Here is a 27,897-nt window from a genome sequence, read left to right on the forward strand (position 1 = left end):
CCATTCCAAACAGTGTACCACGACTGGTATATCAAAACCATGGTATGAGCTGTCCTGTTTGTAGTAAAGTGCATATAAAAGATCCCATGCTGCTAATAGAAAAATGTAGCGTTTTATTTGTGAAAGACTACTTGATAGAATTACAACGTTTGACATTCAATTAGGGGATTTATCACAAAATTTGGATTTGGAGACATCTATGGTCCAATTTATCATGAAAATTAACCAATGGAAAAAAGGCTCATATGACAGTTGTATTAGAATAGCCAATAATTAATTAATTAATCAATCTCCTTCAGTGGCATCATTAAAAACAAAACAAATCACTAAATTGGATGATGCTACACACGTTAATGATGGAAGACACTGACAACAGTTCTCAGCCCACTTTAGATTTTCAAGGGTTTCCTCCCCTGAACAGTTCATTCATTGTAAATTATTTAAGGTGCATTCTGGGACATTTTAAATATCTTTTTTCATAATTTAAATTAGGATGGTGGAAAAACTTCTCACTCTCCCACATCTCTGATGGCACTGCATTTACTGAATGAAATTCAGTTTTCTAGTGCCTTTGATATATTCCCATTTTGTTTTAGAATGTTCGCCTTCATTTGTTTAAAAAAATTTTTTTTATAATTGTTCCCTTTTAATGGAATTTTAAAACGTTTTCTCCTTAAAAAAAATGTACTATGTACATAATTGAGATGAAATAATTTTTGAACAAACATTCAAGGCAGTTGATTTGCATTTACAATTTTTGTAAGTAGTTTGTGATGTTTGTGTATATTCCATTTTTTTTTTTTTTTTTTTTTAAAGCATTGCATCTCATAAATAAAGTGTTATTCCACTGTAGTACATATGTGTTGTTATTGTTCAGATTAATCAGACATGGTATTGAGGCTAAAGTAGAATACGATGGAAATTTAAAATTAGTGTGAATTCGGGTGCTATGCAAAAATGTCAGCAAAGTGATCAAAGACTTCCTCTTTAGTCTGATGCATTTACACCACATGCATTCATGCACAGATAAAAAAGCAAATATATATTTATATTTATTATCCACATGGTTCAACACAACTGAGTTAATAAAAATCATATGAAGCATGTGTAATAAGTGTAATGACTGCGTGTGAAATATGATGTCATTTCGTCATCTCCTAAAGTCTGAACCTTTATTTTTCGTTAGATTTTACCCACATTTTGTCCAGATAGAAATCTTGAAAAAAACAACAACATTACAATGACACAGATTCCACATACTAAATGATAACTATGTCACCTAATTCGAATTCACTGAGATCGCATAGAGCAAAAAGCATATAATTTTGAAGAGTATTCCATAAAAAAAAAGAGTAAAATGACAAGATGGCAGAAAACTGCATGTATTTTGCCCTATGCGATCTCAGCTAAGTCGATACTGGTGACATCGTTACAGTCTCATATGTGGAGTCTGTGTCACTGTAATAGTTTTTTTCACAACTTGTGTCTGGACAAAATTTTGGGGAAACCTAACAGTAATTAAAGGTAGGAGAGTAATTCATTGTAGTTGTTAACAATTTGGTCTGCGCTTTAATTGTGGTTGAAAGACTTTTAAGACGGGCAGTGTTATTCATGAAAAAAATATAAAAGTGGATAATAAAGAAATTATTACACTCGCGTGTGAGTCATACTGATTTTATATAACTCATGTCAGGATTCATGGTGTTTTAAAAAAAAAAAGATTTTATTATTTTTTAAATAAATATTTATTGTCCCAAATCATATAGCAGTGTCAGGGTTGGGAGCCCCAAATCACTGCTTTACATATATATCCATGTTCTAAGCAACAACAAAATATGTTAAAAATAAAAAAACTGACAGAAACTGATTCAGACTAAAATTCAACACATGCATACAGTTGGACATGGATAGTGATCTATAATGTAACTATATATTTTTATGATCCGAGATTTAAACGAGAACAGAGAAAATAGCGAATAAGAGGGAAGAAAATTCATGTATTACCCTTGCTCTTGCAATACAAGAATCGTGACACTCGTTCCGTAAAATCAGTATGGCACACATGCTCATTTAATAATCTCTTTATTACACCATGAATGTTATGCATAGCTTCTGACTGGTCAATGCACTGCTCTGTAGTTTTGTGAACCGATAAATCATGATATTGCACTCTTCTGGTCTAAAATGGGGAATTGCTTTGGAATTGACATCAAACAACAAGTGCTGTCGGTCAGTTCGACTACATTTGAAAATTGTAGCATCTTTTTTGTTACACATATGATGTAATACTGCAAAAGACTAGTGCTTGTTATATTCCATAGTGCATATAATATGTGTTTTTTTATTATTAAACTAATTATGGCACTGTGACAAGACTGATATGTTTTAAGGAGCACCAAAATGTCAAAAAACCCAATTTAGTCCATAAAACAAATATCAGTCTTGTCGGTACCATAATTGTTTATGGTATTACACACACTTTTATTATTATGATGGGTTTTTTTTTTTTAATTCTCTCTGTAGAATTCTGTTTTGCAGAGTACATTGGTTGCTTGATTTTAAAATTAACAAACTTTTGAAAACTGCCATATGGCAATAGGTTGTACAGTACATAGCTCAAGGCACTATATAAATAAACTCCATAATAAATGATATTACAAGGTAAAATCTTAGTTAATAGAGTTTGGCTGAAAAAGTGTCCCTTATCTGACTGTTTTTCTCATTCAAAACAGTGCACCACAACTGGACAAAGGCCGTGGTATGTGCTTTCCTGTCTGTGGGAAAATGCATATATAAGATCCCTTTCTGCATTAGAAAAAATGTAGCGGGATTCCTCCGATGACTACGAGTCAGATTACCAAATTTTTGACATCTAACAGTCGGTGATTAATTAATCAATGTGCTCTAATGGTGTCGTTAAAAACCCTCACAAAAAACACAATTTGACTGACCAACAAAAACCCGAAATTGTCAGAAGTGTCGTATACTTTAGTTTATTTTAGTCACCTGGATAAAATACTGAAACAAATTTTGTAGATCCACATTTATTATTAGGCACATGTTATTGAATCAGACCACCTTTCCATTTTCATGGTGATTAAGAAAATAGACCCTTATTTGGAAACAAGCCCCCCCCCCCCAATCACCATCACAAAGGAATATTAAAAATGCATGTTTGCTATATATATATATATAACACATTTTTTGCAAAAGGTCAAATCTTCTGTAATAAGAACAGTGATAAACAATAAAAGACCATGTAGAACATAAAATAAGCACCAGTGAGATCACAAGATCTTTTCAAAGCAAGTTAACAGTAAAAAAACAAAACAATTGATGTTTGCAGTGTTTCTTTGATGTTCATGTCCAAAACCAAACCAAAACGATGTCTTATTTCTCAAAAAGCGTGTTTCAATCCAGGGCAGGAATTTATAAAATTCACTGTAATAAAAATCATGAGCTAGGCTATTTTGATCTCGGAGCATCACTATGCAAATCTAGTAATTGTACTCGAAGGGAGTGGAGGGGAAGACAAGACGATGCCACACTGAAGCATGCCAGCTTCGTTGTCTGTGACAATTAGCAATTGACAGTCGTCAAAGGAAAGGGCATTGAGAGCCTTGCACCTAACTAGGTATTAATATAAGGACATGTTTCACCTATTAGAGGTGTGAATACCTGTGTATGTTAAGTTTCAAAAGTTGTTACAACCCCCAGTCGATTGTTACACATGGCCAATTTATGCATAATTTGATTTAAGGTGCTTACACGACGTCAAAGCACTTACTTACATACCTAAGGTGTAGTGGCCTGCTACACCATATGCCCCTGGGGAAACCCCTGTATTGAGGATTTGGGGGTGGGAAGGGAAGGGAAGACAATATATACTAGTGACATTAATAAGGTGAAATTATCTAATATTAATCGCACTATTATATAATTTACCATTTAAAAATATCAAGTGCTCAATTTATTTTTTTTAAAGTTAATGGTTTACAAAAAAGCAGGAATCATCTATTCAATGTTATGTACAATAATTAACTTTTACAAGATTAAAAAACTAAAATCAACAATAAATCTAATGCTGCTCTACAGCAAGGTACCACTAATAAAGTTTCTGCTCTGAATCTATATATTTTTTAATTACCATAGTAAAAATGAATCTTTATTTTTAAAGTGGACCTAATTTGAGGATTTTTAAAAACAATTTCCTCCCACTGGGGGGAAAAAGATGGAGGGTGCAGATGCATTCATCACATATGGGCATGTAGTTATTTGGTTCTTGAAGATATGTACAACTTGGAATTCAATTTGTCTGAGCCAGACAATATAGAACATAAATACAAAAATACACTTAAAATATGTGCCATAAAACTGACTTGTAAATCAAGTGACCAACATCCTGAACATTCACATAACAGTCACCCTCATAATTGGTTGCTGTCAACTTTCACATCCACCTGCTGTGTTTCACATATTACTTGCTGACATGGTCCGACGGATCACAATGTGCACAACTAATGACGTGGTTTGTGTTTCCGAGACTGCCTGGAATTGACATTTGCTGTTGGTTGGTTTCAACGATAAACTTTATTTCTGTGACCCGAGTGAGCATGGTTACCTGTTCCATATGGCCCTTTATGTTCATGTCTGTAAGACGAAGCATAACCCGAATCAAAATTGGCTATACGACCACACTGAGTGTCTTGATATGACGGAGCACCTCTTCTATAATACGATGGATCGTACGGCTTACTAAATGGAGGACTGTGGGCCGCATTCTGATCTGAATGAAAATTCATCCTCCTATCAGGATAAGGTTGCCCACCTCTTCTTCCCTGTTCTGTGTAACTGCCTGTATCAACCTGATGACTGTAATATACTCCCTGGTCTACAAAACCATTCATCCCGTGATTAATGTTTTCAATCGGTCTATGGCCATACCCGAATGAATAGTCACTGAAGTGTGGAGGAAACTGGTTATTATGGTAGTTATTAAATCCATATTCAGAATGTGATCTGGGTGTGTTATTCCTTCTAAACGATTCTTGGGAATCGTACATTCCGTAATGGTTGGAACATGTTGACATGTTACGCTTGTTGCCATGTACTGATTTCATGGTTTGCTGACTGGGTGGCTTCTCGACATTGCTGTACTTGTTTTCGTTTTTCTTATAGCCCTTGGGATATGGTGTGACATGTCCTCTGAAAGGAAGAGAAAGAGATAATATGTAGCAATGAGATTTAAAATTTGAAAAAACCCAAATACCCCAAGCACATTCTTTATTATTAACTGTGTTGAAAAAAGAAAAGAAAGAGGACATGGATTCACTTTTAATTATTTTAGTCATAATAAAGTAAACGCCTAAGCCATCAGGAAGGAAGGAAATGTTTTATTTAACGCTGCACTCAACACATTTTATTTATGGTTATATGGCATCGGACATATGGTTAAGGACCACACAGATATTGAGGGAGGAAACCTGCTGTCGCCACTTCATGGGCTACTCTTTTCGATTAGCAGCAAAGGATCTTTTATATGCACCATCCCATAGACAGGATAGCACATACCACGACCTTTAATGTACCAGTCATGGTACATTGACTGGAGGGAGAAATAGCCCAATGGGCCCACTGACGGGGATCGATCCCAAACCGACCATGCATCAAGCGGACACTTTACCACTGGGCTATGTCTCCCCCACCCCTTCCCCCTAAGCCATCAAAGCAAAAATTATTATTAAAGCTGCAGACCTGAGTTTTCGAGGTGTGCACCATTTCTGTTTAACATGAAATGTATTCAAAGCTATAACAAATGGCAGGATGACCAGAAATACATGGGATGTGCCAACATATTGTAAGTAATGCGTTTGTTGGGTCCACAAGGGGACGGGGATCGATCCCAACAAGCATTCTGAGAATACTGCTAAAGCAATACATGTCCACTTCTGGACCCAACAAATCATTGTATCTTTTAAGTTCATGGGCCATAACTTTGTGCCAAAAATGGACCAATCCTCAATTTGTAACTCAATTTGATATAGCATTACATAAAATTTTAGCAATGCAAAAATAATCTCTGGAAAACTATATGTGGGACCTCAAAAGCTGTAATAGCCAAAAATATGTTTCTGTGCTTAACAATTAAGGTCAGTGGCTTAAATAACTGATTTAGCAATTCTTGAAAAATATTTGGGAGACCCGATTATATATCCTGACCTTTAATTACAGTGTTCTCGCTGGGTGAAAATTAAAGGAGGGCGACCGCTCGACACCACACCCTTAAAAAAAAACCCCAAAAACCCAACCCCCCCCCCCCCATAAAAAAGCAAAAAAAAAAAAAAAAGGGGGGGGGGGGGGGGGGGGGGAGAGAGTAGTTCGGTTACCATATGGTTGTGTTGGTAGACTGAGAAAAGACATACTCCTTATTTTGCCTACAAAAAAGTGCAAAGGGGTTTATAAAAATACTCGTCTTTTAATTGAACCGAAGATGATATAGGTCTGACATTCACGGACAGTTCCGGTTTTGCTGGACCGATCATAGTTTTAATATTATTTTTAATAAAGATTTCAAGATATACGAAAAACAATAAAGATGTTTGTAAAGTGATCTCCTAATGTCAGATACATTTTTATTATTTCCATCTTCATCGAATGAATCGATCGCTGTCATAAAATATTATCGCCAGCTGATAAAAAGTAGTTTCGTTTTTGTAAAGACGGTGTATATATTATTTGGCACTCAAGATAAATGATTTTAATGATAAACACTGCCACTTCCGTTGTTTTTATAAGTGTTCATATCCCCTCAAAATGAAAAGTTTACAATATTTTATAAAGAACTGCTGAATAAACAGAATAACAGAAAGTAAAAATCATCAGTTTCAACCAATTATATCTGCAACAGAGGACAAAATAACAAACGATAGTTAGTGGAAACAAAAGACAGAATGACCGTTCTGATAACGTGACAAATTTGGTGCCAAATAAGAGGAGTTTTTTTCAATCGGAGATGGCCGAATCCGTAAAAAATTAAATGTTTTCATTGCTTACATAAAATATAACTTTTATTGTGTCTATCAAACATACAAATGGATACAGATATTGGACAAAATAGAGGCTGTTAAAAATACTGTTGAATTACGTTACGGTAACTATCGTAAATGTTTCGTCAATTGCTTTTTCGTACACAACGCGGCTTGTTTCCTTTGATGTCCAGTGTGCAGACTGATCGTTGTTTTTTGTGTGGAAAAAAGTGCATTTGGAAATAGCAGAGATAGGTGCTGAAAAATAAAGAGGGGCACTCAAAAATAAAGGAGGGCGGGGAACGTGAAAGGAGGGCGGCAAAATGGAATAGCGGGGTGGGGCGCCCCGCTTAAATGGAGCAGCGAGAACACTGAATTATAATGCAATTTATTTTTCTCCACAAAATTGGTTAAATTGATACAACTAGTTTATACCAACAGACAGGTAAAAAGTATTTAGTGTTTTTTTAATTCATGGTTAACAAATTCTCTTGAATACATTATATGGGGGAGAAAATTCACTATAGTTTGTAGAGGTATTTAGTATTAATGATTGTGGTTCAGCAGTTTTAAATGGTCAAAAAAGCAAAACTACTATGAGATAATGGCTGTGATGTGAGAAAATGTCATAAGTGTCGGAAGCAAGGTTGGAAGACAGGGGCACTGCCCCACCCCTCTAACCAACTCTAAAGATAATACATTCCTCCCTTTTTATAAGCTGAATTAATACATGATTGGCCCCTCTAGTTGCCTGCACCTTCCAATACCTATGAAATTAATTGTGGAGGGATGTGAAATGTTTATTGGAAAGGGTTCAGTTAACAAAAACTTACGCAGCTCTTTCTCTTAAATCATTTAAATAGTTTTCACGCTCAATGGGATGTCCTCTTGCTGCCCCAAAAGCTGTTAGAAACAGATAAAACAATTTTAAAAATATTATCAGTAGACAATAAAAAAAATGTCACCTGCATTCAACACTATATCCATTTACTGAATAATTTTCAACAAAATAAGACATCAACAATACACTCAGGCAAACGTACCATAAATAATATTCCTTTACTTTTTGCTGTAACCTGAATGACTCATAAAAATAACTACAATTTGCTTTTTTTTTCTTTTCTGTAAATCAAAATCTTCTCTTTTTTTTGCTGTCCTTTTCTTATATAATACAAAATCTATTTTTATCAGTAAAATGGCTATTGACTAATGTACAGAGGGCCAGGTTGGTTACATTTTCAAGGATCCATGCATCAATTTGCCAAATTTGTTTCCGTAGCATATTAAATGGTAATTTTTAAAGGGGGTAGGAATATCTTTGACCCTGAACTGATGTGTTAAGGCCTGAATAGTTGTGAATTTAACCAGAGACCTCTCTTGAAAGTGACTTATGCCTGTCTGAATCTTTTTGAGACAAAATTTTAAAACAGCATACTACTTAAAACCCTGTTATTCCCCCCCCCCCCCCTCTAGTTTTAGTGGTCTTGCAAGAAAAGTGTTTTTGTGAAAATGAAGAAAGCCTGAATATATATTATTTCAAAGGTACTTTCATTCATCTTTCTCATCTATCTCCCTCTGCCTATCATTCTCATTATCTTAATATAAAAAACTTTCCAATATTTAATTTTTATTTTATTTTTACTACTCGTTCCAAATTGAAAATTTACATCATTTCTAATTATAGAAAACGTAGTAAAAATTAACCTTACCCGATATGGCATCCTCTGGTTGTATGTTTAATTTCTCTATCATATACCTGAATGCAAAAAAAAAAAAAAGGAAGAAAAATAAACATCCAATGCCATTAAACAAAACATTCCAATAGAAATATACCATTTTTTGTCTCACAAAAATGACACACTAGAATTTGTTAAGTCACCATTTCCAACTTTAATACACAAATCAACAAAAAGTATATGTCTTTTTTAAAGGTTTCTATAAACTGTTCTTAAAAGCATAAAAATCCATATATTCAAGCCCTATTCATGCACCACCCTGAAATCTATGGACTAAAAAAAAACCTTTTAAATACGGTAATACATTTATATTACAGAGTGAAATATTTATATTACTAAGTGGCATTAACATACACCTAGTTTTCTACACAAAACAATGCAAATCATTACTAGAGGGTATGAAATTCTAATGTTTTTCCTAGCTTGTTTTAGCATAGTGCAACACCATGCCTCAATTATCAATAGTCTAGTGCCATCTTGCCTTAATCAGCACCATGCTGCCTTGAAATTAAACAAGCCTTTTTCAATAATTAATTCTAAAATTGCCTTTATGAAACATTCAAAAAATGTATTAGTAATTTATAACATATGACTGTTATATTTTTTGCCATTCATTTATTAAAGCAGGCACATTAATTACATTTTATTTTTATTTCAATTAATTTTTTGTCTTTAATGGAGAAAAAAACAAATGTGCTGAAAATAGTGAAAATGCCCCTAAAGCGTTTAGTCCAATGTTTAGGGAAAACACTTACTATACACCAATATGTATAAAAATTAGTATTTAAATTGTTTCCATATGATAGGGGAATGACTAACCACTTTCTTGCATGGGTTTCGTTCATGATAAATTCCTACCTGCATATAAGGTATCCAGTTCTGTTAACACCATGTGTACAATGCACACCAACCAAGCTATCTAAAAATATATGTAGGTAAGCATAGAGAAACATTGTTAAATATTTATATTGCTAAGTGGCATTAACCCACACCTAATTTTGTACATAAAACAATGCAATTCATTACTAGAGAGTATGCATTACTAGTGTTTTTCATAGCTTGTTTTAAGCATAGTGCAACACCATGTCTCAGACATATTTTTGTGTTAATCACATAATTTAATGTTGGTAGCCATGTCAGATTATTGTGTTAAGATGCTGTGTTGTGCATGACCTACTGTTCTTAGTGGAAAGATAGCATGCTGAGCAAGTGTTGAAACGTTAAAGATCCAGCGTGCAAAGTGTAAAAAATCATGAAAAGAACTACTGTTGATACAGTGTTTATTTGTGAAGATACAGCGTTTGTAGTGTGACACAATGTTTGTAATGTCAAAATACAGCATTTATTTGTGAAGATACAGCATTTGTAGAGTGAAGACACAGTGTTTGTAATGTCAAAATACAGTGTTTATTTGTTAAGATACAGCATTTGTAGTGTGAAGACAGTGTTTGTAATGTGAAAATACAGTGTTTATTTGTGAAGATACAGCATTTGTAGAATGAAAACACTGTAATGTCAAAATACAGTTTATACTGTAAAGACAATGCAGTGTTTATAGGGTAATTCAAAGGCTATTATGACAAGATACACAAAAAATTGGAATGGCTAATAAAATCTTATTTTAATTAGATGGTAAAGACAAAGTAATGACCAAAAAAAATAAAGTCTATCAAATTGGCCAATTGCCAATTTGTATACTAAGTAGTTACAACATTAGTAGTTATGGTACCTATTAAAATTGTATTAAAATTATATTTAAATTGTCCACTTTTTAACAATTTTCTAAGAAATACTCCACATATCTAAAAATCAGCAAGATCAAAATTCTTTCCAGTGTGAGCCTCTCTGGAATGTATAATAAAACATAAGCCTATGTTAATTGATTAATGAACATGATAGAATCAGGGGTGGGAATTGGTGAACTGTAAATAAAAAAGAAAGAAATCTAGAGGGGTCCCAGAAATTCGTGAAATCTTAGGTTAAAATCTGTGCCATCTGACACATTTTAGAGGAAAGGACGATTAAAATGCAAGGAAACGCAATGTTCCATGAGAGGAAAACAGCTAATCCGAGGAGAATTCCCACCCCTGTAGAATTGAACATGTCAAAAAAGAAATAGTTTTCAGGAGAGAGTACAAAAACACTGATCATACCTCTATGTTCTGGATCATCGAGGAAGTCACTTATACAATCAGCAAATCTTTGAAGAAAAAAAACCACAAAGGAAATTTAATGTAAACATTTAATTTTACTTGTATAGTTTAAAGTTAAATGGTTTTCTATTTTTAGAATTGAAATGAAAATAATTTAGTAATCAAAGTGTGCCATATTTTACACAAAATCGACTCGGGAACAATAGACATAATTAAGACACTGACATAATTCATTTAAAAACTTAAACATATTCAGGACTATATTTCTGCTATAACATAGACATCCTCAGAGATTAAAGATTCTGAAATATTTATATTATGTGATATTGAATTATGAATCATGTGATATGGCCATGCACAGTGTAACATGTTAACATATACACATATTATTAAATCTTAAAGATAAACAATGCCATGAAGTTATTTAAATAAAGAACAGGTGAATATATAAAATTACTGCATTCATGAATTTAGCTATACATTTTCAAACTAAAACTGTCAAATTGCTTACGCCATTCTTTCATGTCTGGTTTATAGAGAGCTATACATAACAACCGGTATGTACTTTTAAAACACTAGGTATGAGTGACATAAATTCTTACGTGCAGTATACATCATCATCAGGAATGTTATGGCCAGCTGTCATTATCTTCAAATGCTTTATGGAATTTTTCTTGAAAACCTTAAAAGAATTGTCAGTGGGACACCATTAATAAATATATGAGGCCAAATAACTACTCAGTGTTAATTAAACAGTTTTAAAGAGTAGTAAATATCCAAGCATTTTGACTGGTACATCAAAGGCTGTGGTATGTACTGTCCTGTCCAAGAGAAAATACTACAAAAAAATCTCTTGCCACTTTATCATTATGAAGTGAGGCAGGGAAAAACAAGTCCATAAAGGGTGGTCGATCCTGCAACCAAGGAAGGAAATGTCTTATTTAATGACGCACTCCACACATTTTATTTACAATTATATGGCGTCAGACATATGGTTAAGGACCACACAGATTGAGAGAGGAATCCCGCTGTTGCCACTTCATGGGCTACTCTTTTCGATTAGCAGCAGGGAATCTTTTATATGCACAGACAGGATAACACATACAACGGCCTTTGATATACCAGTCGTGGTGTACTGGCTAGAGCGAGAAATAGCCCAATGGGCCCATTGACGGGGATCGATCCCAGACCAACCACGCATCAAGCGAACGCTTTACCACCGGGCTACATCCCGCCCCCGATCCTACAACCCATCACATCTCAGGTGAGTGCTTTACCACTGAGCTACATCTGCCCCTTCCACGTACATATGAAAGACGGAATTTAACACAAGGGTTATTTTTTTTCAACTTACTGCTCCATCATAATATTTATTTGTGTAGGTCAGATCAACCAGCATTCCCAGTTTGTGTCCTCGGTCAGCTATCATGGACATCAGGTCTCGTGGAGTGAATCTAAGAAATGAAAAACATCAGTAATTTTTTTTTATTTATATTTAAAGTAAACAGCTCGCCAAATGTGAGTAAAAAATCTGACAGATGAGTTAAACAATACAACTACTAGTCCGACAGGTGGGGGAGGGTGTGTGTCTTTTTTATTTTGTCTGCCATGTGATGTTGATCACTTGGCCAACCAAGATATTAATAATGTTTTTGTCAAATTTATATCTATCATTTGAAGGAAGGAAATGTGTTATTTAACGACACACTCAACACAGTTTTATTTCTTTTATTTACGGTTATATGGCGTCAGACTTATGGTTAATACTATCATTTGAAGTGTATATTATAATATTGCTAAACAATAATATTTTTATCGATGGGCTGGCAGACTAGCAAAAATTCTGGTGGGCTAGTACATTTTAGTTGGTTCTGGCCCGGAGTGTTAGTGAAATATTTTCCACTTCTGCACCCCGATTTGGATTATTTATAAAAATGCCAATAAACCTTCTTTGTCTACCGCTCATATCAAGACAGTTCGTTTTTCTTATTTAAAACAAGGATGTTCTGTTGGGCAAATGTTTGTCCCAAAATGGCAAGTGAAATCTAAAAACATCAAGTGTTGTTTTGGTTTTTTCAAAATGATTATAAAATAAATATGTATGAGAATCTGAGAAATGAATATTATTAGACTATGCATGTACATGTACTCACCTCAGAGATGTATCCAAATTCTGACATAAATTCTGAAGGAGAAAAAAAAGAGAAGGAAAATTAGTACCGGTATTGTTCAATACTTTCTATCCACTTGTTATTATATTTTTCTAGATATAATCAGGTCTAAGATTCACTGAAAAAATAATTACTAACAGTATATATTTATAACATACAAATAATGATTAATGACACCCCATCATAATCAGCACAAATTAGAGCCAATCATAAATTATACCCAAAATTTTGATTGGTGAAAGTTGCTATCAGTTTGAAAACTGATTACCAACTATTAGTTAATATTGTAGAATTGTGTAGCGATCTCTGAAACTTGTATAGATTCTGTAAATAACAGAAGTGACATGATACTGAACAAAATATTCCACACACATACGGTACCAATTAAAATGGTCCAAAATGTCAGTCATCTATCCTTGTGGAGCTGTCTTTAGTTCTAGCTAGACTATAATATATAATAACACATGGCTTTGGGGAAGTGGATTGTTATTAGGACTGAACTGTCACTACAAGACTATTATTTGATCAACATATTAAATGTTTTACATATAGTATCAGTTTGAATTTCATTGTTAGAATGACACTGCAATTATTGCCTTAGAGTGGCATGGGACCAGGAGGGCACCATAACAATTTTTAGGGCATAACGGCAAGTTAAAAAGTTATTTATGGGGCATGAAGTCAGAGAGAAAAAAAAGATAGTAAAAAAAAAAAAAGGGGGGGGGGGGGGGGGGAATAAGAAATATAATAAAATAAAAATGACTGAAACAAATGTGCTGTAACAGGTAATTATTTAATTTTTTTGCAGGTGTTTTTATCAGCTGTTGGAGTTGCTAACTCAAGAATTGTGTTGTTGTTTTCTTAAATAGGTCTCTTATGCACAACAACAAATTCATTAATTATATACAATGGCCATACATGTACATTAGACAAATTGTTGGCTATTATATTATTAAATTTTGTTGAATGTGTTGCTGTACACAATAATTTCAAACAATTTGCTTTGCTATTATGTTAATCTGCCTTTTCAGTACCGGTAATTTAAAACTTAATCAAATATTACCTTTTAGTGTCCCCATCATCTGCATCAATATTATATTGGTTTTATTTCACTTTTCTTTTACATACTAATGATATTGTTCAAAATAGAAATACCATGACAATGTTTGGGGGTTTTTTCTTTCTTTTCAGCCCTATTTCAGTTCTGTTCTTAAAATGTCAATTAGCTAAGATTAATTTTTATTCTAAGTCAACAAAAGTTTTATAAAATTAAGGAATATAACATCATTACATCAAGTTTACATTTGCCTTAATACACAACTTGCCGATCGTGTACGAAGAATTTTGTTTACATTTTTTTCATGTCACTTTCTTATCAAGATATGCCCCCATCTGGACTTATTTTTAAACTATACTAAGAAGCATAAATAACATAATGGACATTTCACTGAATAATCTCTTATAGAACTGTCAAATCATATATATTAAGAATGCAGACAAATGACATATTGGTAATAACTGTAAGTGAAAGAGGATTTTGTTCAAATCAGAAAAAAAATGGAATAAAATGATATTTCAGCAAAAAGCATAACTTGGGTGTTCATTGCAACAAAACAACATTGCATATGAATATCCTTTTGTACATGCATTGCCTGCTGTTGTCTCCCTAGAAAAACAAATGTTTTATGTTTGTTCTGTCTTTTTTTAATATGCCATGAGAAGTAATGTAAAAACAAATGCTGTTCTGTTGCCAAAAAAACACTAAGGTGGGTTTTTTTTTTTTTTAAACATTTTATTCACTTTCTCCCAGATCTGAACAATATCTTCTCTGTTACAGTTGTTACCAATATGTATTTTTTTTATCATGCTTAATATAGATGATATAACATTTCTGTAAGAAAATATCAGTGAAATACCCATTGCGTTATTTATGCCTCTCAGTATATTTTGTCCATCTTCTTCTTTTTTGACTGTTGCATTTTTTTTTTTAATCTATTTAACCGGGATAACTCATAAAATATCAGCATTTCCAAAACTATAACTTCACACTATTAAAATTATAACTATCATTACATTTAGTTATTTTTCACAGCAAAATTAAAAGTACTTTTCCAGAACAATATAAATAAAGGTAGTTTTTCAATAACATTCAAGACCAACTATGATCTGATTTATTGGGGGACACCGACAGCAATAGGGGATGAAGACCATGGCAATACACTGTCATTGGGAGGGGTGAAACTGAGACGGCTTTATGGAAAATGTAGGGGGCATGATGACATATGCCATCATGAAATTCAAAAATGGCAACACCCCTAGTTAAAAAGATGGGTTAATTCAAACACCAATTAAAAAAAAATCACATCTAACATGTTATTTGTAAAAAGTACAACTGTCTAGCATTCTATTCATTGAACATACAACTTGTTATTAAAACTGGACTTGTTACTTTTGTTATCAGCTCAGCTGTGTCCTGTATGTGTCCCATATATTACAATGTCAAACATTTGGTAGTTTTTGACACAAAGTCTTAGGGGCCATTCAAATATTACGTAACGCTTAGGGGGGGGGGGGGGGTGTACGTCCAAGCGTTATATGGCGTTACAAGGGGTGGGGGGGTGTACTGAACAGCGTTACGTAACAACATTTTGTTTTCTCTTAAACGTGCTATGCCATGGCAACAATATATAATGTAGGTTTTTAAGAAGTAAATGTTAACCAAAAACAATTTTAAATCAGGCTGAAATGCTTTAATACACTAGATATTTTAATTTTGGTTTTCCCAAGGAGATTCTCGGGATTCAGGTGAAAGCAGAGGTGTGCCGTTAACAACCGATATATTGGTTGGAACTTCTAATCCATCGATGTCAACGTCGTCCTCATCAAGCCATTCAAATTCCTCATTTTCCATATATCGTATGACGCACATCAGTTCTCGCTGACGCTTGGCAGCCAAACGTGTAGGGCAGATACGATGCACGGCTGCTTGAGCTTCGTGGTTCAAAGTCGGATATTTATTTCGGCACATTCGGGAATGGGATGTCATCGACTTGATGGAGGCGTGATATAGACCACACCTATCACAAATACGTTTTTGTAGTTCACTCTGTAAGCTTGGACATGCAAAGTCGTATGGTAGTCCCTTAGCAAACTTGTTCTTTGTTCTTGTGGGAAGAACTGAATTCCCTAGTACTAAATGTACAAAGAGTGATGGGAACCGTGCCGTTACATCATTAGTGCAACACATCAAGCCATCTTCTGTCTGCGAAAGTGGCATAGGAGGGGGCAGGAAGCGCTCCTTGACAATGTCAAAATATGAACTTCTTGGCTCCTCACAACATGAGTGGTTACGACATTTCACAATTTGCAGCATGTACTGGCTTTCCCGTACATGTTGTTCATGCCACAGGCGATTTTTTTCCAGTACAGGGTCGTCAGGTTGACTTGGAGGGATGTATTCTGCTACTGTTGGGTACCCGTCAATTACAGTGTTTGACCATACTTCAGCTAGAACGTTTGCAGCATGTTCGAAGTTTTGTTTTTCCATCTCATTATCCACCGTTTCACCCTGTGGATTAAGATGACTTCCGAAATGGTCGTGCGGCAGTACAAGTCCTGCAATATCATGGCTAAGCGGAGCCATGCGTCTCTCGACACGGTTGACCGCACTCCTTCCGGGGGCATTTGTTGCGATGAATAAAGCATCCAATTTGTATGAACAGAAGTAATCCACTGCACACTGAATGGTTTTTGTGTACCGAGGGTTTTCATCTGGGCCTCCATCCACAGTTATTATCATAATGGGTTTCGGTAGTCCATCTTGACAATACATGCTTTCTCGGAATTCAGGCAAGGATAGAATACGTTTCATATCATGCAAGTGATGCAGCGCAGATGATGAGGAATGTTTAGCACTTCGAATTCCCACATACGTTGGCCCAGAATAAGTAACACCGGGACTATCAAAACTGTTTTTTCCAATCGATATTGCTGCGATCACTGATGGTACCAACTTATGTTGAGCAGCAATGACAAAATCATGATCACTTAGTTTGATTTTATACTCCATGTGCATGATCAAAGGTGCCTGTTTATTGGCGGCGGTCAGTCCTATTGGAACTCTCGCTTTGTCGTCCTGCGAGTGAAAAGTGACTTCACCTGGTCCTAGAAGTGATGCCAACTCTTCCAAATTGGAAATGGATGCTCGAGCAAAATACCTGTCCTGGTGGCGAGAATGTTCATCGTTCTGTGCTCTAATCAGTTTGACAGGCACAGTTTTACAGTGTCTCTTACCCTCTAGAGTTGTAGCATTTCGAGGAAGAAGCCGAAGGTATACTGCACTTCTAGATAAATGGATCCCTTGTTTCTTCAAGGAGGCAGTCAAATCATCCAATGTTTTGACCGTCCTGATAACTTCAGAACGCCGTCTGTCATCTGCCGCTGAACCGCCTATGGCAATATCTACAATCACCTTATGCAAAAGATTCTCATCTTCAACAATTGGTGGCCGACCAATGGTTGTTCCTCTTAGATGTTTGCGAGTTTCATCATCTAAGTCCTCCAGCTTTCGTTTGAAATTATCTCGATAGCGCTGTTGCCTTTCTTTGTTTTTTATACATTTTTTCATATCCAATTTTACTCTATCCAGTTCTGTCTGTTTTTTCTTCAGTTCTTCACATTCTGTCTTTGAGAGCAATCCTTGATGTTTTTTTCTTGTACAAATTGTTAAGATCCTCATTTATTTTAGATATAGCAGCTTCAAGTTTTTTCTTGCTTCGGAGCTGTATGAACAGTGGTTTGGCTTTCTTTTACTGACTGATGGGTGTCCTTTTCTTCCTCTCCAACGATCGCAGTGTTTCCATTCATCTCAGATTCATCATTCACACCCGATTTTTCTAGGTCTGTTTTTGGAACCTACAAAAGATAAATTAATATGTAGGCCTATCTGTAAAATTAATAAATTTTAAAATACGATAATGATTTTAAAATACCATTATAAAAATATTAATATACTCATATATATATATATATATATATATATATATATATATATATATATATATATATATATATATATATATATATATATATAAAATACTTTGTCACAAGGTATCAAGTCAAATACATTGAAACTTGATGCATTCAGTGTACTGGGGAGGCCAACTGCATATACCATGTTTTCCAATTTCTTCTCATTTTCCGAAATAAATCAACTCAAACCTTTATTAACAGTTAACTAGAGACAGCGACTTCAATAGGCCTACATTTTTTTGGTATACACTGTATATTGGTATATACATTGACATGATATAACTAGATAAACCTTTATATTTTCGGTCACTGACCAAAAATATAGGTCACGTGATATATGCTCAACTCGATTTGATACTTTGTTTTTCAGCTACATACTAAATATATCGTTAGTTTTAATACAGTATCAATAAATGTCCTTTTGTGTTTCAATAATGAATCAACATTTATAGATTTATTTATTTCTCAAGAGCTTAGAGATGCCTTTTGGGACCTACACAAATGTATAAACTTAGTAAGTAACGTTTTTAAAAAACGAAAACAAAAAACAGTCATCTGTCATGTATGACGTCATACTGCAAGTGCGTGCTGGAATAATTATGATAAATTAACAATTTGGTATAAAACAGAAATTATAATGACTTTTATTTTACTATTCTTGTTAGGATAAATAAAATAACTGGTTACTGCCTTAGGATATAAAATTTATCCTGATCAGGTCGAATGAAGAATGCCGCTCAGCAGAGCCTCTCGGCATTAACCATTCTAACCTTCGCAGGATATTTAAATCCTATATCTATAAGGCCGTAACCAGTTATTCTTTATCTCTAAATATATATACCTATACATTTAAAAACACAACTTGTCAAATGGTTGGGTTCGAACCTCTTGCACTGATTCGAATAGCATTTGGCAGTCCACAACCACAACCACTCGGCTTTCGATATAGGCCCTGACTGAATATACACAGAATCAACTTGCATATAAAAATATATTGTGTTTGTTATTTCCAACACATTTTATTTAGGCCAAACGAAACTGACGTTGCCTACCTTTGACCAAAAAGAAAACACAACGTCCTCTGCGTTTCATTTCAAGTTGTTTCCATTCTTGAAGCTTTCTAGAGACGTGCCGTGTGAGATCCTCTGGTTCCTTCTTCATTTCCTTCCAAACTTTAGCAACTTCAAGTTGAACCGTCTTTTTGGACAACTCTACGTTAGCTCGTCCATACCCTTCAATTAGAGATTGGTGTAATCTTTCTCTGTGAACCATTTTAAAATGGCGAAAGTGAAAACGTGCTTTCTTTATCCATCGTACAGCAATACGTCACTTTATTGACGTCATCATAGCGTTCATGGGTATAAATATACATTGCCACGTTGCTTTGTCTGTGTTGGGCGTGGAGGGGGGGGGGGGGGGTATCTCCGAGCGTTACGTAATATTTTGGGGGGTGTATGGTCTAGCGTTACAGAGCGTTACAAGGGGGTGGGTGGGTGTCTAATTTTGACAAAAATAGCGTTACGTAATATTTGAACGGCCCCTTAGACACTTCCCACAAACTGGACTACATACTATGGACTTTGATATACCAGTCATGGAGCGCTGGTTGGGTTGGGGAAAAATTCCATTCAGAAAATGGGCCCATCGAGGCAATTTCATCAAGATTACCATGCAAGCACCTTAGGCGAGCGTTCTATGGACTGGCTAGTTCCCACCCCTACATTACAATAATAGCAAATATCAAGCAGTTTGTTTTGTTTAACGACACCACTAGAGCACATTGATTAATTAATCATTGGCTATTGGATATCAAACATTTTGTAATTCTGACTCGTAGTCAACAGAGGAAACCTGCTACATTTTCTTAATGCAGCAAGGGATCTTTTATATGCACTTTCCCACAGATAGGAAAGCACATACCACAGCCTTTGACCAAGAAAAGAACAAAAAAACTCAATCAATTCTGCCCCCTCTACGATGAAGCCAGGATAAAGCACTGGCTGAACGGTGCAACCCTGGCTGTCAAGCTTTGGGGTTCCAAAGAAGACTTGATAGAGACAGCATTTTTTATCACCACAATCGGACTCCAAATCTAAAGCATGATCAACTATAACTCGTATGCAGAAGATGAAGAAGAACAGATTCATTGAGGTGGTTTGATCCTGCAACGCAAGCACCTCACGTAAGCACATACCAGAATTCAAAAGAACATAGCAAATTGTGTTTAAAAGCAACCAACTTACTTCTTTTAATGGTACCTTGCAGGCAAACACACTGGTCCCAGCTATGACACACCCGAGTGGTGTGTACTTTTCCCATCTGAAAGTGAAACATGTTTTTAAAAATAGATTTTTCTTTTTATTACAGGAATCTGTAAATAGGATTCACAGAGCTCTGTCAGAATCACCCAAACAATATTTAAACCGAAGGTAAAGCCAAGGCTTGAAATTCATTTTGTGGAGTGTGAAGCAATCTTTATTTCTCAAATCAAATCCCACAGACAACAATCGTATCATATGTGGCTAAAACTGCTAAACGCAGCATTTCAATTGACATATATACACCATGTATGTAAATACTACCACACCTCACCCTTATAAACCAAATAACTTCCAGCTGTCCCACTCCCATGGCTAGTGATATTCAATGTTGAGCTAGTAAATAACTACTATTGCCATGCCCGACGGCTATTGAAAACAAATTGTCAAATGTTGCAGTTACATCTTATTTGGTAAATATGAATATCCTATCCCCCACACCCACCCTCCAGTGTTAGTGTTTTTAAGCTCTCGCTCTCTCTCTCTCTCTCTCTCTCTCTCTCTCTCTCTCTCTCTCTCTATCTCTCTCTCTTTAGGTGACATAGCCAATTTGTACTATTATTTAGTAAAATTGTATTAACTTAAAGTAAAGTAGGGCTAGTGAAATTTTTATTGTGGATAGTAATTTTTTTAAATCACTGATCCCCATGGCTAGTGGACTTTATAAAATTCTAGAAGCCCTGGGCTGGGTCAAAGTTTGAGTTGCACCGGACTTTTGATAGAGAAGTTAACACCACAAGTCCTGTGATTGGTGATAAATGTGGGAGTAAAAAAAAAAAGTTTCATCTGGGCAAAAAATGTATGCAATTTTATTTCATCTCGCACCACTGTGTCAATTAGTCTTGTGCTTGAAACATGTGAGGGGTACCTGTAAAAAAAAAAGTACTCAAATTTTGTGCGAAACTAGGATAGTCATAGACGCTACCCGTTATCTCTGAAATGAGCAGCTTCGCCCCAAATTATTTTCTGAATCACTTTAAGAGTGAGGGGTGGTAGTATTTATGTCAACTGATATGCTTTAGGTAGGAGTTTTAGCCACATGTTACTATTGTCGTCAATGAGATTTGATTTGGTAGTATACACCCTTAGGGGCTAAGCTGCTCGTTTCAGACTTAACGGGAAGAGTTAATGACTACCCTAGTTTCACATAGAAATTGCCATGCTATTTTTAGTAGGATCATGTATGTTTCAAGCACAATGGTAATTGGACACTAGTTCAAACTAAATTAGTGGAATATACTGGCCAGATTAAATAACATTTTATCACAACAAACTCTCTCACATTTATTACCAATGGCAGGACTTTTAGCCTCAACTGAGGGATGAAAAGTTTGGTGCACCTCAGAATTTGAGCCACTCACCTGTACACCTCTATATCTAGGCTCTAAAGAATAAACCTAGCCCTAACCCTAAAACCACCATGGAGTCTTGGACTGGCTATGCCAGAATCCGAATCCATGGCGGGTGTGCCCGAACCGTAAGGATGTGGACACGTTAAAATAGTTCCCATTCCCATAACCCTAAAACTAACCTTAAAACTAACCACTGAAAGGGGGGTACGGGTCAAACTCATGCCTAAAATGACTTTTTCTTAGTACCGATTGGCACTAATGCTCTTTCGTACATGTATGATAATAAAATTAGAACACCTGTAACAACTTCATTCATTCATTTCAACTCATTTTCATGCTTATATCCAATTAAGGTTCAAGCACGCTGTTCTGGGCACACACCTCAGCTATCTGGGCTGTCTGTCCAGGACAGTGGGTTAGATGGTAATAATAATAATAATAATCTTTATTTAAAGAATGTTACACAAGTAGTAGTACACTAATCTTACTTGTGGCCTTCTGTCTATTAAGTATTAAACATTATTACTCAACATATAATGAAACAAACAATGTAATAAAACACAACATAATTATTCTTCATTAAATGCATCGAAACTATAAGGTAAATACCCATGATGCATACATAATTAATACAATTTTGTTTACAAATACAAACAAATGTTATCACAACTTGATATAATCATAAACAAATATAATTTAAATGTACAGACTCCTGAGTAAAGATTTTTTATTGAACATTACCAAGAGCCAGTGTTGTTATGAATTTTTTATATTGTCTTTTAAATGAAGGTAAGGATACACTTTTTTTTAATAGAATATGGGATTGTATTCCATGTTTCAACATCGGAATATCTGAAGGAGTGTTTATACAATTCAGTGTTGGGTCTTGGCAATACAAGATTATTATGTGTTGCTGATATCAGGTTATATTTATTTGAGCCTCATGATGGTATGAAATAATCACTTATATATGCAGGTGTCAGATTGTTCAACGCCGTATATACCAATGTACCCGTATGGTATGTGCACCTATAATCAAAAGACAACCACTGTAATTCCTTAAAGAGATCTGCTGAAGGAGTTAGCAGTGGTTTATCAAGGATTAGCCTAGCCGCTCTTTTTTGTAGCTTTATTAATCTGTCAACGTATGTTTTATTGCAGCGACCCCATGTTACTGACCCATAATCAAATATGGGAAGAATATATGCATTATAGAATAGAGATTTTGATTCTGGGGTGAGAAATTTGCTAATTTGTCGCAAAACAGCCAGTTTAGATGAAACTTGTGAACAAATGTGATCAACTTGTGTGTTCCAACTAAGATTTTGATCAACACAGAGTCCTAAATGTTTTTGACAAGGAGCAGGTGATATAGGGTTATTATTGATATTTAGTTGCAACTGTCCAGTTTGGCCCAATTTTTGCTGTGTACCAGTTAACATACATGTAGGTTTAGATGGGTTTATAGACATATTATTATTGATGCACCAAGAGTTTACAGTATTTAAGTTTGTTTGTAACGTAGTCTCTATTACAGACAAATGTCTGCCAGATGTGTGTAATGTCGTGTCATCTGCATACATATCTACACTGACATTTTGGGTAGATAATGGAAGATTATTTATAAACATAAAAAATAAAATAGACCCAAGAATAGAGCCTTGAGGCACAATTCTTTGCAGCTAATATTGTTATACAAATAAGCTGTTTTCTGTTGTTTAAGTACGACTTAAACCATTCAACTGTATTCGGTGACAGTCAATATACCTGAAGTTTTTGTAGCAAGATTTGATGATCCACCAAGTCAAATGCTTTGCTCAAATCTAAAAATACAGAACCAATCATGTTTCCTTTATCTAGTTGTTCTAACTACTGGTCTATTAGAGATGTTAGTGCTGTCTGACATGATGATGAGCGTTTGTCTCTAAATCCTGACTAAGCATTATTGTGTAGTAGTTCATATTTGTATTGATAGTTGGTTAGTGAGAAAGAAGAGGGTGTACCCATATAGTCGTTAAAGCTCGCTCAGGGTGGGACCCGGTACCGTGCTGCGAACCCTATAGGAGAAGCCACGGTGACGTCACATGTTTTGATCACGTGGTACCGCGCGAGCGCTGGTAGGCAAGAAACCAGTTGACAATACTGGCATTAGTAGTAATGAACAATCGAATGTTTTTCCGTCAATTAAATCAGTGTAGACTAGTTTTGATGAATGGTATTTTGTCATGGTAATTTCATACGTTGTTGTTAGATGCACAAGTCACTGTAGTAAGGATTATGAAATTAGTTTCATCAAATACAGTGGAAGCGAAACGTTGAACAGTTAAAGCTGACAACAATCAACTTTGCCCATCCCACAACGGAGATCGTCATTTTATACAAGGTTTGTTGTATGTTATTCATTCGTAATACTAATACACGTCAGTATTTATTGAAATGAAAATTGAAAAGATAATAAAAAAAATAATAATAAAAATAAAAACCCCACCAAACTGACATGGAAACAAAGATGCCCTGTGAACAGTAGGCCTACCCAGTCAATCGACAAACAACGTTTTATGTAACTTTTTGTTTGTATTGACAGATCCATTATAGTGGGTAAAACAAAAATCTGAATATATTTTATATTGTATTATGCCATAAAATATGTAGGTGGCTGGAGTATTTATATTTTTAATTAAATAACAGGGAGTGTGTGTGTGTGTGTGTGTACAATCAAGCATATATATATTGTTTCATATGAAAATGGGTTCTGAAATATTTCCATTTATTAATTATATTATATGTTAATTATAATGTTTTACTTTTTGTATTGAAGAAGTGATCCACAGGTGTATTTGTAATGTGTAAGTTGATTTTTTAATAATAAAATAAAAGGTATAAACATTTCAGGGTGGGATATCAAATGTATTAAATCATTTGTTTGGGATTAAAAATAAGTAAATACTAATAATAAAACTGGATATTGATCCACAAGTTGGTGATAGCCACCATATTTTATTAAAAACATAAATTATGTTACATGCATTTATTATATAAGTTATCTGAATTTGTTTGCAGCAAATAAAGAAAGAAAAGGGGAGCTGATTGTATTTACAAGTATTATTGTCATCAGTGACAGATGTCAATATGTCTTCACAAATACATTTATGTGTATTCAAATATTTCCATAATATTCAATATTCACAATATAAAACTTTCATACTTATATATCATAGAAATTTACCAACTTTCTTATTTTTTTCTAGGTATCAGTGATCCCTGTTTGTGGACAAAAAGAGAACCGGCAACTCTTGGATGAAAAATGGGCCTTTCACGATGAATTAAGGGCGTTTAAGTTTTAGGGTGAATTAAGGGATGCTAAGGAGAACACTGGTATTGGATTCAGCGATTCTTTTCTACAGTATCTCATGTTTCTGTGCATAAGAAGAATACCAGAACCTTTTTCACTGACTTCCAAACTACCATGTGCAATATTATTGGGGCTATCCAGTATGTGATGATGACATTGATAACACTTGGATTTAATCTTTTTTTACCAGGATCTCTATTTTCTAATAAAAACAGACTTTACAAAATCAATAAAATTATCGAGAAACAATAGACAACACATATTTATTATTTTCTTTTTCTATTATCATTATAAACCAATGATCAAATGATATTTGCATTGTGTTAATGTGTGTCTTACATTTAAACATTGTATTGTTACCATTTACAGTAATTTGTTGTTTTAACTGGTTTATTAATCAGGTTGAAAGTGATAGCCTTTGAAACTGTGCCTCTTGTCAAAGGTAACTGACACTGTTTTAGATTTGAAAGGAAGGAATCTTTTTATTTAACAATGCAATCAAGTCATTTTAATTACGGATATATAGAGTCCGACATGTTTAGGGATCACACAGATAATATTAGGGAGGAAACCTGCTGCTGTCACACAATGGATTACTCTTTCCGATTAACAATAAGGGATCTTTTATATGCATCAGCCCACAGACAGGATAATAAATAGTGTAGCCTTTGTTACACCAGTTGTAGAGCACTGGCTGGAATGAGAAATAGCCCTATAGGACCACCAACAGGAATCAATCCTAGATCGACTGCGTATTAAACTATGTCCTGGCCTGCATGGGATTAGGCGATTAAAATATTAATGGCAATTTTTATGTATATATATATATAAAAAAATAATGCTACAAAATGTTCTGAAGATGTAAAGCACAAAGGTGAGGGACCAAGTAAATTAAATTTGAGATGTATCCGGTTTAAAAGGCTAAGTTCTGTACTAATATTTAAAAAGGGACGCTGTAGCTAGAGGGAGAAATGTATGTGTGGTCATGGAACATGTATGGAAACTAAATTTAGGTTCCTCCATTTTAATACAATGTGTTAATATGTATCCGATATCAACAAGTTTAAGGAATAAAAAAGGACTTGATAAAATTAATAGTTTTAAAAGTTTTTGTAAAGTTTTCTAATAAGATACTTGCTTAAATTTATTGTTCATGAAAAGCCTTACAAATGAACCAGTAGACAAGTCTGATGTGTTATATATATATATATAACTACTGTCTATATACTGTCTACTGGTTGTTCATTTGTAACATTATATATATATATATATATATATGTATGTGTATCTATATGTACATATATATGTATCTATATGTACATATATATGTATATGTATATATACATATATGCATATATATATATATATATATATATATATGGGTTATTTAAAATTGTTTAAAGAAATAATTTCCTTTAACAAAGTGTAGGCCAATTATTTCTTTTAAACAGTTTTAAATAAAAAATATAGGCTACTCGTTTTATTTTATTAGTTTTATTTGTGTGTGCGCGCGCGCTCGTTTGTAATGCTTTACTTGAAATATGGACCAGACGCTTTAAAATACATGGACTAAAAATATTTATTCAGGTGAAAAGAAAAAGAAAAAAAAAGGAAGTTTGCTATAGTTTTGAACTCGGTCAATCGTCAAATTTTATGGGTGGAAAGAGTACATGTATCTCCTCCATACAGGAGCTATGTAGAATAGCGTTCCCGTGCTACAAGCGGTAATTTAAGCACGTGTTGGCCATTCTTTGCTATTCACGCTACGCTAGTTCGCTTTGTTACTAATGGCCATTATGATAGACTTCTGCCTACCAGATGCGCGCGCATGCTGATACGTGACGTCACTTCCCTAAACACATGGCTTCTCCTATACCTACCAGCCTTATGTCCGATGGCTTAACCACGACACCACCGAGGCCGGTCTGTAATAACGTTTCATGTGACAAATAAAGCAAACGAATATAGGAGACTGTCGAAAATGGGGCAATATTATGGTATTACTGAGACAGACGTCACCATATGACCATATGATTGTTAAGATTCACAATAAAACTGAAACTTAACCAAACCAGTTTGTAACATACCGATCTGGCGGTGGCATTTTGAACGTTGGGCGATACTTCAGGTCTTTAGTGAGGCTGTTTCGCAACAGTACGGCAACTCGAAACGAAATCTTCATGTGTATTCATAAAATTTCCGGATTAATTCGGAACCGGCCGAAAAGTTCCGTCTGTAACTATAAAAGTAAAACTAGAAAACGAATTAAAATGATTTTATGAAATAATTTTTGATAATATAACTTAAAAAAAAAAAAAAAAAATACAGAGTAGCAACAAAGCAAGTTATTAAAATCACACTAACTGACAGCATGAAAGAAACAAGAACGGACCTAATAAAAATGGGCAAAATTAGTTAAAAGGTAAAATAAATAATAAAATGTCGACCCTCAACCCTATGCATCAGACATTCCTCTTTTTTTAACTCTGATATTGACTTCGATTGAAAAAAAGAAACACAAAAAAAAAAAAAAAAATCCCTCACCCAAATACATGTTGGGCCTATGAGATTTAAAAATGGAATTTATGAATGATCACTAGGCTAATTGTAGGCCTGTTAAGAAAGACTTTGTCAAAATGTTTTTAAAAAATCAAATTTTATTTTACTTTATACTACACATATTATATTATATTTAACAAGATATTAACGTAATGAAATATTTCGAATCATATATCTCAAAACACATCGCATTGCTTAAT

The 27,897-nt window shown here is 34.5% G+C and overlaps 2 protein-coding genes across 2 annotated transcripts; both read right to left on the minus strand.

Annotated features, from left to right (window-relative positions):
• Positions 1 to 1,039: 1,039 nt before the first annotated feature.
• Positions 1,040 to 27,734, minus strand: LOC121384652 (RNA/RNP complex-1-interacting phosphatase-like). The gene is made up of 10 exons (XM_041515132.1): positions 27,226 to 27,734; positions 20,360 to 20,435; positions 13,068 to 13,099; positions 12,269 to 12,368; positions 11,517 to 11,596; positions 10,915 to 10,961; positions 9,620 to 9,680; positions 8,735 to 8,781; positions 7,859 to 7,928; positions 1,040 to 5,205 (listed from the first exon to the last, which is right to left on the minus strand). The coding sequence occupies exons 1-10, from the start codon at positions 27,318 to 27,320 to the stop codon at positions 4,578 to 4,580; spliced, it is 1,236 nt and encodes a 411-aa protein (XP_041371066.1). The 5' UTR covers positions 27,321 to 27,734; the 3' UTR covers positions 1,040 to 4,577.
• LOC121384651 lies at positions 15,821 to 17,805 on the minus strand. The gene has a single exon (XM_041515131.1). The coding sequence runs from the start codon at positions 17,710 to 17,712 to the stop codon at positions 15,853 to 15,855; it is 1,860 nt and encodes a 619-aa protein (XP_041371065.1). The 5' UTR covers positions 17,713 to 17,805; the 3' UTR covers positions 15,821 to 15,852.
• Positions 27,735 to 27,897: the final 163 nt, after the last annotated feature.

The sequence above is a fragment of the Gigantopelta aegis genome, chromosome 10 (genome assembly GCF_016097555.1).
Source record: "Gigantopelta aegis isolate Gae_Host chromosome 10, Gae_host_genome, whole genome shotgun sequence".
NCBI classification, from domain to species: domain Eukaryota; kingdom Metazoa; phylum Mollusca; class Gastropoda; order Neomphalida; family Peltospiridae; genus Gigantopelta; species Gigantopelta aegis.

What these genes read in the sequence shown, in the direction of transcription:
- LOC121384652 (XM_041515132.1), bottom strand. Translation starts at nt 27,320, where the DNA reads ATGAAGATTTCGTTTCGAGTTGCCGTACTGTTGCGAAACAGCCTCACT. An exon ending in GCAAGGTACCATTAAAAGAA is followed by an intron (nt 13,100 to 20,359) that starts GTAAGTTGGTTG and finishes TTTCTCCTTCAG; the next exon opens with AATTTATGTCAGAATTTGGA. An exon ending in GATTTAAGAGAAAGAGCTGC is followed by an intron (nt 5,206 to 7,858) that starts GTAAGTTTTTGT and finishes TCTTCCTTTCAG; the next exon opens with AGGACATGTCACACCATATC.
- LOC121384651 (XM_041515131.1), bottom strand. Translation starts at nt 17,712, where the DNA reads ATGAAAAAATGTATAAAAAACAAAGAAAGGCAACAGCGCTATCGAGAT.